The 10433-nt window shown below is 40.7% G+C and overlaps 1 protein-coding gene across 3 annotated transcripts; it reads left to right on the top strand.

The window, feature by feature from the left end:
* The first annotated feature begins 601 nt into the window (after positions 1-601).
* LOC308313435 (insulin gene enhancer protein ISL-3) lies at positions 602-7492 on the top strand. Of its 3 annotated transcripts, none has more exons than XM_080760532.1 (6): positions 602-708; positions 1739-1928; positions 2501-2763; positions 3898-4175; positions 5718-5885; positions 6706-7492. In XM_080760532.1, the coding sequence occupies exons 1-6, from the start codon at positions 624-626 to the stop codon at positions 6820-6822; spliced, it is 1101 nt and encodes a 366-aa protein (XP_080616658.1). In that variant the 5' UTR covers positions 602-623; the 3' UTR covers positions 6823-7492. The 3 variants fall into 3 exon arrangements, with proteins under 3 accessions (XP_080616658.1, XP_080616657.1, XP_080616659.1); XM_080760531.1 differs by having other exon boundaries at positions 3898-4187; XM_080760533.1 differs by having other exon boundaries at positions 3898-4187; positions 5718-5835; positions 6706-6783.
* Positions 7493-10433: the final 2941 nt, after the last annotated feature.

The raw sequence follows: 10433 nt of genomic DNA, 5'->3' as shown, positions 1-10433 counted from the left end.
AACTGCCAAACATGGAATAATGTGTAGTTTTACATATATTCCAGTAGATGGCGATGTCCTCGAATAGATGGACTGAGTGCAGCACTGAGGGCATGAAGGTGTCAGTTTCCCCTCCTGTGTTCTCGCTCTGAAAATTTACGACCGAAGCTCTTCAAATATTCTCTCAAACTTAAAGAACTGTTCAGAAAGAAGAAGTGCAGGTCAACACAGCGTCATTTGACGTACACCTTACCACCGTCCGTCCGCCACCAACAACAGAATATGGTCCGTGTGCGTTAGCTGCTTCCCAGACGCAGCAACCAAAGGAGATTCATTCAGCCAAAAACACTCGGACGAAACGAAAGGGAAGAGCAGCCTTATAATAACCAAACGGCATTTGATTTATTACAACGAAATATCCATAATGCAAAAGCGTGATCGTGCCCCACAACGAACCATTTTACCCTAAAAGATGCACTGATTGTATAGTAGTCTACCACTCGAGGAGGGGATGCAATAGGACATTATTTGGTGTGTCGTCATCGGGCTAATGACGTCAGGGGGGCTTGTAGCTGTACGGGACAGTGCAGCCTCGGGACGGGACGGACAGTGAGATATGAGGCAGCAGCGCCAGGTCCTCCTCAATGCCCCTCTCCCCTGACCCGTCCTGTATGCTGGATGTTATATTCAACCCTTCTTTCTTGGGTGATATGGGCGATCATTCCAAAAGTAAGTGCATTGTTGTCGTTTGTGCTTTTTAATAGCATATAGGTCCTATACGTGGGGGTGTAGGTGTAGCCTATATGGGTTTATTATGGGCTATTATTTCACGCGTTATATATTTGTGTTTACCTACCTCGCTGGTTTAAAGGGAACCATTCTTTGACCACTTAAACCCTCAACCCACGAATCTAAGTTGGATCTGAATAGCCTACTGGACTGCTTTTCTAGTATAGGCTGCACCAAATAATTTCGTCAAAAATAGCTATAAATTCACGAATGTTACCCCAGAATAGGGGTATTCCGGGTTCAAGTTTTAAAAATATATAGGATAATATGGAAAAGTATAGTGCATGTGCTTTTTAAGTGCAAGTATTGCCAATAGATATGGGCTATATCACGCGCCATACAATTTTTGTTTGTTTTAAAACGCTTTTATAGTGGGGAAATATTCTATATGGGGAGCGGTCGTTCCAAAGGGAAGTATATGGATGTCATGTGTGATTTTCACTATGTGGAATGTGTTGCCAATGCATATTACGCTTTTATCATATGGGCTGCTGCCATATAGCCTACATTTTTTTGTTTACCACCTGGATTAGCCCTGCATGTTCCGTTTGACATTATAGAAAAATAATATCATAGCCTATTATGTTTGGTGTCAGGCCGTGCGTATTTTTTTATTATTTATTTATGAAATAGGAAGCCTGATTCTGTACAGTGTGGGCTATTTGTCTGCAGGAGAGTTAAAAGTTCGCTTCAAAACCGCATGAGATTAATAATGTGGCGATAATGATTAATTTCTGTCTTTATTTTTTGTTTTTATAAGAGTGACTTTCGAGTAGCGATATATCATGATTCATGCAGTTTTTTGTCCAGTGATCTGTATAGCCATACTGCTTACATGTCTATAACTCTGAGAGTGTGCAAAATGACACTAAAAGTTACACCCTCTGTTATGGGGGTTCCTCATGCTTTATCAAACTGGGGGTTTCTTGAAATTCAAATTAAAGTTAAAATGTCTGCTCTGGTGGTGCAGAGAAGCCCGGATTCGCGATGTGTGTGGGCTGTGGGAGTCAGATCCATGACCAGTACATACTGAGAGTTTCCCCCGACCTGGAGTGGCACGCAGCCTGCCTGAAGTGCGCCGAGTGCAGCCAATACCTGGACGAGACCTGCACTTGCTTCGTCCGGGACGGGAAGACTTATTGCAAAAGAGATTATGTAAGGTACGTATTAATAGACCAAGTGGAATTATATGTCCCCCCCCAAAAAATAGTTTTGTTATGAAAGAAAAGGCCCAAGGGTTCATGTATTTGGGAATATAAATTGGGGCCTAATATGCAGGCCTTAATATTTACTCAAAACATCTTTGTTATTGGGTTAGTTTGTTATTTTCAGTTACAAAACAAGAAAATAAAAATAAATTCAAACACAATGACGATCTCCGCTCAAATATTCCTTGACTATAAATAAATGAAATTAATTGTTAAAAAACATAATTTAATGCAATGAGCCCATGCAGTATAGCCTATATGCAGAATTAAATAAGTCATGTTTCAGTCTTGATTTTTGTTATTGACGTGTTTTCTTATTATTTTAAAGAATGAGATGATATTATGTTGCGAGGCAATAGTACTACACTGTTCTCTCTGCACTCTTGTGTTTTTATTTGCCTTGTTTATTGCATGCTTATAGGCTATCTGCTTATTCCGATCTTGCTCTATAGCGTATCGTAAAAAAATGCCTGCATTCTAAATTGAACTTCAATTTTTTCCTCCCTTCATTTTTTTTGGGTCAGGCTGTTTGGAATAAAATGCGCAAAATGCCAGCTGGGCTTCAGCAGCAGCGACCTGGTGATGCGGGCCCGGGACAACGTGTACCACATCGAGTGCTTCCGCTGCTCGGTGTGCAGCAGGCAGCTGCTGCCGGGCGATGAGTTCTCTCTGCGGGGAGAGGAGCTGCTGTGCCGCGCCGATCACTCCCTGCTGCTGGAGAGAACCGGAGCGGAGAGCCCCATCAGCCCCGGACACATCCACTCCAACAGGACATTACACTTATCAGGTATATGTCTGACATATAACGTTATTATTAATATTATAGGCTACTAAAAAATATATTATTATTTTAGCTCTGCACAACACAACGAGCGCAATAGTATTATATAGGCCTGTTAGAACTCAGTTACTATATGGCCTGGCCTCATTGTTATGAGAGATTATTAATGCTCTTAAACATTTCAAAAAATAATATTTAAAAAAAAAAGAAGCCAAATAATTACAAACAATATATTACCTATGTAAGATAATAGTTGACGGTGAAAAAATGTCTAAACAAAAAATGTCACTAATCCACAATGTTCTCAGTTTCTTTTGACCAGAGCGTCACTAGCCTTGTTTACAGGCCTACAGTGCTGGTGGTTTGCTTTAGGCTACAGCTAATTTCATAATTGATCTCATTAGCAGTAATCTGCTCACTGTCATTATCTGAATAATCGCATTCATGGCTTGCATGTTATCACTACTGGCGGCATGCAGCGGTAGGTAGGCCTGCCCCACAGGATAGATGACTTGGAATCTTGGATCATTTAGAATGCCACAGAAATACAGGATGAGTGTTCACAGAATTCCTGCAGAGATTAAAAGGGATAATTCTACTCGCAACGACGGCTACTGTTGGCCTACATTCAAACTACCGGTATCCTCAACGACCTGCAGGCACATGCGCGGCCCTATAAGAAGATATATTTTATATGGATTATCGATATGCAAATAATCTAATTCGTATATTCATTCATTGGCCTCGTTTTATACATCGCACTGCTTGCTTTTCCATAGCTATTGTGCATTGTGACGCAGAATAGATCTTTTGCCACTTTGGTTCTACAAAAATAAAAGGTAGAAACGTGATTTGATTAGGCCTCGCTGAAAACGATTTTCCTTGCCTAATAATAAAATAATTTCAAACCTATAGCCGCTTAGCCTTAGACAGTTCTTCTACTAAATGAGAAGAGGCCATTGGCTGCAGATAATGTGATGGCTATGATGATGAACATTAAAAAACACTCAAAAGCATAGCCTATTATATAATTCGTTGTGCTGCGGTGCTGCTCCCCTTTTCCGTTGTTTATTTTGTGTGTGGCCATGGCCATTTAAACTAAAACGCCGGGTTCTCTTCCTCTATATCTCCTCATATCAGACCCGGTGGCGGTTCGGCAGGCTCCGCATCGGAACCACGTCCACAAGCAGGAGAAAACGACGCGCGTGCGGACGGTGCTGAACGAGAAGCAGCTGCACACGCTGCGGACGTGCTACAACGCCAACCCGCGACCCGACGCCCTGATGAAGGAGCAGCTGGTGGAGATGACCAGCCTGTCCCCGCGGGTCATCCGCGTCTGGTTCCAGAACAAGCGCTGTAAAGACAAGAAGAGGTCCATTCTCATGAAACAGCTCCAGATGCAGCACAGTGATAAGACTGTAAGCATCTTCGTAAGTCAACCATCGCCGAGCGCATTTTTTATTATCCCTTCTCTTTTGTATTTGTTTGATGACTGTTTGGTGCAGTGCAGTGGTGCATGGAAGAAGTATATACTCTGATTATTATATGTTTTTTACTTGAGTAAAAGTGGCAATTCCACAGTAATAATATAAAAGGCCTGAAACCTATCGAGTAAAAAAGTATTTGCATAAAAAATAAAAAAAATATATGGGTTACTTTAGCCATAATAAGCAGCCTACTCAATTACTCATTATTAGAATGTAAAAACAATACGTCATAATCTTTGAAAATAGCAGGTATACAAGCACATAAGTTTACAACACATCGTGATGCAACCATTGTGAACCATTGTGAACTGCTATTTTCAAATAGATTAAGTATAACATAGGGTTTTGTAACAATAATGATCTAAATTTGGCAAAGTAACAAAAGTTTTTAAATAATTGTAGTGCAGGCTGCAAAGCAGATTGGAGTAGCTTTGAAAGAGTACATTGAGGACCTATACTTTCCACTAGTGTTTGTTTATATCCGTTTGATATCTTTTTATTTTTTGTCATGAACTGGGACATGAAAATAGCCAATCTCCATAAGTGTGTGTAGATTTTCTATTTTCTAAAGATATTTAGTGTAAACTAAAGTGATAACAGCTGCATGGGGCCCTGACCCCGGGAAACTATAGGTTTGGTTAAAAAGGAATTGGTAAAGACCAAAGCAACAATCAACATAGGCTACTAACTTTAATCCAACCTATATTCTGTTTTTAATTATAGATGCATTGCAACAAAGCAAATTTGTCTGACTTATGACAGTCCATATCTAGCATTATGTTATTGAATAATAAATCAATTGCAGTTAATTGCTTTGGCTTCAGTTGCATGAAAACGGCATTTATTTTCTCTCTCTCTCTCTCTCTCTCTTTTCATATGATGCCCCAAGTTAAATATGTGGGTGCAGGCACACAAACCATATTCATGTTCTCTTTGAAACATTTTCACACAGGGCACATAAATATATATTTTTATATAGTGAACATCATCTTTACTATTATACATATCATTTTTACTATTTTGAAATCACACTAACAAAATGTATGGGTATATTTTTGAAGAATAGCACTTTTAGGGGATTATTTGTATTTTATATTTTTATATTAAGTATTCATATTTTGTCTGGAATGTGATATTGAACACATATGTTGGTGCCAACCAGAGGTTCTCAAACTGGGGTTCAGGGACCATTGTTCCTTGAGGGTGTTCCAAATGGACTGTATAGGGTTCTTTGGGGGGAATAAATCACACATATAGCCATATGTATGGGCAATTGGGCATAATTTGTTGTCTTATAAAGAATAGATGACACCTTTCCAACCCGTTAAAATCGGGAACGTGTATGCGTCATTTTGGATTATATGAGCTATTAAAAATAATAGCAGATCTACAAGCTCACAGCTTGTACATCTGCTATTCTTCAACATTTTTTAAAAAATCTTGAAATCTGGGATATATGGTGTTGGTTTTCAGAACCTGCAGGGCCTGACGGGGACGCCCCTGGTGGCAGGCAGTCCCATCCGCCATGAGAGCACCATGCTGGGGAACCCGGTGGAGGTGCAGACCTACCAGCCTCCATGGAAGGCCCTCAGTGAGTTCGCCCTGCAGAGCGACCTGGACCAGCCAGCCTTCCAACAGCTGGTATAAGATCCCTATACTTATATACTCATTCTTGAATTTTCATGTCAAGAACCCCCAAATTAGGACCCCAGTCTGAAAAACAGACCCCCCCCCCCATACTTTGTAGATTTGTGTTTCAAAAGTATTTTATACATTTTGTCAAGCTCTCTCTCTCTCTCTATATATATATATATATATAGCAGATCCACTCACAATATATGTCTTAATGTGACACGTGAGCTTAGATTTTAGCTGCACTCTGTAACTTTGCGGGGGATTCGAACCTGGGTTCCCCGCACATGAAGAGGGTCAGCTATAGCTTGCTCAAGGGATTTATTGCATGTTCACCATCAGGCAGTATCTTCTCCAGTCTATTCACATACAACAAGTTAGTTGTAGAGAAAGAGATGCTATATGCCATGGAGGTTTTGCAACCATACCATTTACTGCAAACACTTCAGACACACACACACACACACACACACACACACACACACACACACACACACACACACACACACACACACACAGGGTATCCAAAACAAAAGTTTTTGATATCCTGCAAACAATCAAGTTCCGTGCATGCATTTAGGTTAGGATGTATAGGACTATTTAGACACAGTAAAATCCCAATTGTTACCCATTTGAGAGAGTAGTCTAACCAAGCCAAGCAGACGGTGCATGCGGACCCTTCGATGGTTACATTTGCATAGGCTCAGATAGTATATAGCCTATTAGGCTATTTGATATGATGTATTTTCATGGCATAGGCCTACTATATTATTATGACTCCCTCCCTGCTGACCCGCTCACCCCCTCCTCTCCTCTCCTCTCCTCTCAGGTGTCTTTTTCTGAATCGGGGTCACTGGGAAACTCGTCTGGCAGTGACGTGACCTCTCTGTCCTCGCAGCTACCGGACACTCCCAACAGTATGGTCCCCAGTCCGGTGGAGACGTGATGGGACCGCACCCCCGCCCCCGACCACCCCGGACCGGGACCCCCGAACAGAAGCATGACCCCCCTCGGTACCCCCGCCCCTAAACCCTGCATGATGTGACCGGCTCATCACAGCGCCCAAAAAGACAAAAAAAGAGAAGAGGATCGATTTTTTTTCCCTTTCTTGTTTTCTATCTAACGCGGAGGATATGCAAATGAACAAGTTACCTATACCGACCCGACCTGCAAGGACCTTTTCCAAAACTATACGGCCTGTTCAAGTTCGACATTTTTGGGGGAGAAATTTCCAGTAAAACAAAAAAGAAACAAACAAACAAAAAAAAGCAGAAAGATGGCTTTGCATGAATTGATCCGGGGAAAAAGAAGATGTATATTTAACCGCTGGATGGGATTATACTCTCAGAACAATCCTTCAAAGGCAAACATTGGAAACAGAGATGGACATTCTGCGATTTAATTGTGGTCATATTTGTTGTCTTGTTTCTTCAAACATTTTTGATACATTTATTGCGTTTTGTCGAGTCCGAGCGACTCAAAAGTTGTCTTTGTCTTAAAAAGGTCGGAGCATGATATGTCCGCAGATTAACTCGTGTTGTAAAATATTTTATCTTATGGGCAACGAAGACAGATTGTTTGAGCTTCTCGAACAAAAAAAGTAAGTTATTGTTATATTATTTATTGTCAGGAAAGCGATTCATAAAGGGATTATTAACTGATGGAAATAAACAGCTGAATACATGACATGTCTTCATTCATGAACACTGCAGTCCAGAGGGCGAGAATCGGACTTAACACATTATAATAATTTCATGAGTGCCCATTTTGATTGTCTTCGATGTTAATTCTCGTCGATTAAATTGTGTTCAGCCAGATATCCGAAATGTTTAAGGAACGCAATTAATGCATTAATCGCTGTGCTCTTATATAAAAATGCAATTTAGATGGACCAAATCTTAATGTAGATATTAATTTTGAGTATTGACTATTTTAGTTATGGCAATTAAGAGTGTCATTATTCAATCAAGCTAGCATGGCTTCAGGTATCAGGATTAGACAATGGATGAGGCTTTAATAATGATCAGCAACACATTATAAAATAAATGATCGGGGCCAATTAACGCATATACGCCAAAATTCCTGATGATCGACAATGGATGACACGTTGTCTGTTGAATCAAACCAAACTCTGCAATAGACCTGCAGGTCTATCGCTGTCTTATCGCTGCCTGCGGATCTTGTGCTGCTCTGTGCTTTGCGCCTCCAGTTATATATGACCAGATAAGCCGATGGTCATTTAAGTTTCTGCTTGTGAACTATGGTGTTCAGTCCAGTTTCACTGGTTTTAAACAAGTCACATAAACGTCTATAGTCTAGACGGCGTGTTGGGGGGATCGGCGAGGCGACCTCCTTATCTGCTCGTGGCATCACCTGCAAAGCGATACACTGAATGAAAGCCACAACAAACTGAAGCATTGATTTAAACGAGCGGTTGGTTGGTTTGGATAGAGAGAGGCTGTGTTCCGCTCTGCACTGCATACTGTGGGTCCAGTAAGTTTATTTTCACTGCAGCGCAGCGGTCAGTCAGTTCAGTTATTGCGTTATGATTCCGGCAGCACAGGTCAGATGGAATGACAGCTCAGACCCAAATGAATTGACCTTAAAGATGAAAAGATCTGCCAAGTCGGCAGCCCGAATTGAATAGGCATATACAATATAGTACAGTCCTCACTCAGTGCCCCCCCCCCCCTATTTTTTAAACAACCGTGCCGCATATAATAATAAGGTTGTATATAAAATAGGGTTGTCAGACATGCGAAAGGGGGGGGGGGGGTATATGTAACCAAATGGACCCAAAGATCCATTAACTCGGATTTTACGCAGTTTACGCATGGATTATTGCAAATATTTGTTCGCTGGGGGAAAAACTAAACAAATGTGGCCATTTCCAACATTATTATTATGTTCATCGGAAGACAAAAAAGTGACGTCCTACAGAGAGGTGTAACTGAGCCTATATAGTTAGTTTACAGTTAAGTAAATAATGGCTGCGAGATTAGGCCTAAATGGAAACAATGGCGTTTACACACAAGAATGTGACAGACGGCTGCAGAAAACCATGCAACATGGACTCATCGTTTCTAGAGAGGGAAACATGTTTAGCAGAAAACGAGCCTTTCTTCAGACAAACAAAGGGTCAAAAATGAGATCACAGGGTAATGTTTAAATTATACCATATACGATCGATTTTAAACGAACCAAGAAATTAAAAGAAAGGAAAAAAGTTGAGACATTATTATTATTCTCTCTCTCTCTCTCTCTCTCTCTCTCTCTCTCTCTCGCTCTCGCTCCACACAACCAATTTGTTTAGTTTTGTTTTCACTTCTGTTTTCAAAACACGCATTGACCTATACCTGGCACTTGCATTGTGTTTAATGTGCTCTTCCAAGGGTGAAACGTATAGGCATATCTATTTACCTTTAAATATCCTCTCTATTAGGTAGGCCTATAGGACCAAAATAAACAGTGCGCAGTTTAGGCTAAAGCCTAATAATTATCATCCTTCCCTGCTCGCGCCCTGCGGCCGCGCGATTTTCCACGCGCATCCACTCATTGACTCATTCCACTGTTAAAATGGGTACCGAGGTATACCCTTCATTTAAAACAGCCGGAGCATGTGTTTTGTGACGTTCGCTCTGCATTCACTTCACAACAATAGCTATATGAGCCGAGGCGAGGCCCACTCTGCTAAATAGATGCAGGCCTATACCTTTAATACATACAATACAGACGGAAGTCACGGAATAATATAGGCTTTAGACCACGCCAGAAAAAAATTAGAATAAGGCCATTTGACTCGAAATGAGACATATAGGAATTAAATCCTGATCCAAGGCAATATGTAGAATTCTTCCACCATAACTCGCTTTAATCAAAGGACTGGGTTGTGTAGGCCTATGTTTTTTTTGTAGGCCTATACATCCGCAGAGTTACAAATGGCTTAAATGAACACTGAGCATTTGCATTGTGTGGACATCAGGCGGATGGAAACCGATCATGAATGATTAAAAGGGCGACCCCATTTAAGGGTGTGATGTAACACTGTAATTGGCAGAGATGATGTGTAATTAGATAACCCAGGCTGCTTGCATGGGGAGATTCCACCAGCCTGGCCCGCTGCAGGTATAACGCACAGGAAAATCCTCACTGAAAAAAAAAGTAGTGGTCAGACTGACATTGGTATTTAATTATATTCATCTTAATGGTTTTAAGGAAACTTGGTGAAGGTTCAATCAATGTTCCAGTCCCCTTTCTTGACAATAATTGTCATATTCCTCAGAGTGCCCAAGAACATTTGTGTATGGTGTTGTTTTGAAAAGCCCTTTTCAAATTACATGATATATTATAAAGTGCAAACAGTGGTTATGTTAATTAACCGAATCTTGATTATAGGCTTAACATATAGCAGTAGGTTGCATTTATGCTAATACTGGCACTGCAGAATTTATGAAGCACTCCATTAGAATCAGAACTTGTTTATAATGTAAAAAAGGGTGAAAACATTGTGATGTTTTGACTGCAGTGCAGTCCATTACACTCACACATTTGAATCAG

Source organism: Protomyctophum bolini (genome assembly GCF_963924005.1).
Source record: "Protomyctophum bolini genome assembly, chromosome: 1".
In the NCBI taxonomy this organism is placed as follows: Eukaryota; Metazoa; Chordata; class Actinopteri; order Myctophiformes; family Myctophidae; genus Protomyctophum; species Protomyctophum bolini.
The sequence above is the reverse complement of the archived record's forward strand: the minus strand, read 5'-3'. Positions and strand labels throughout refer to the sequence as shown.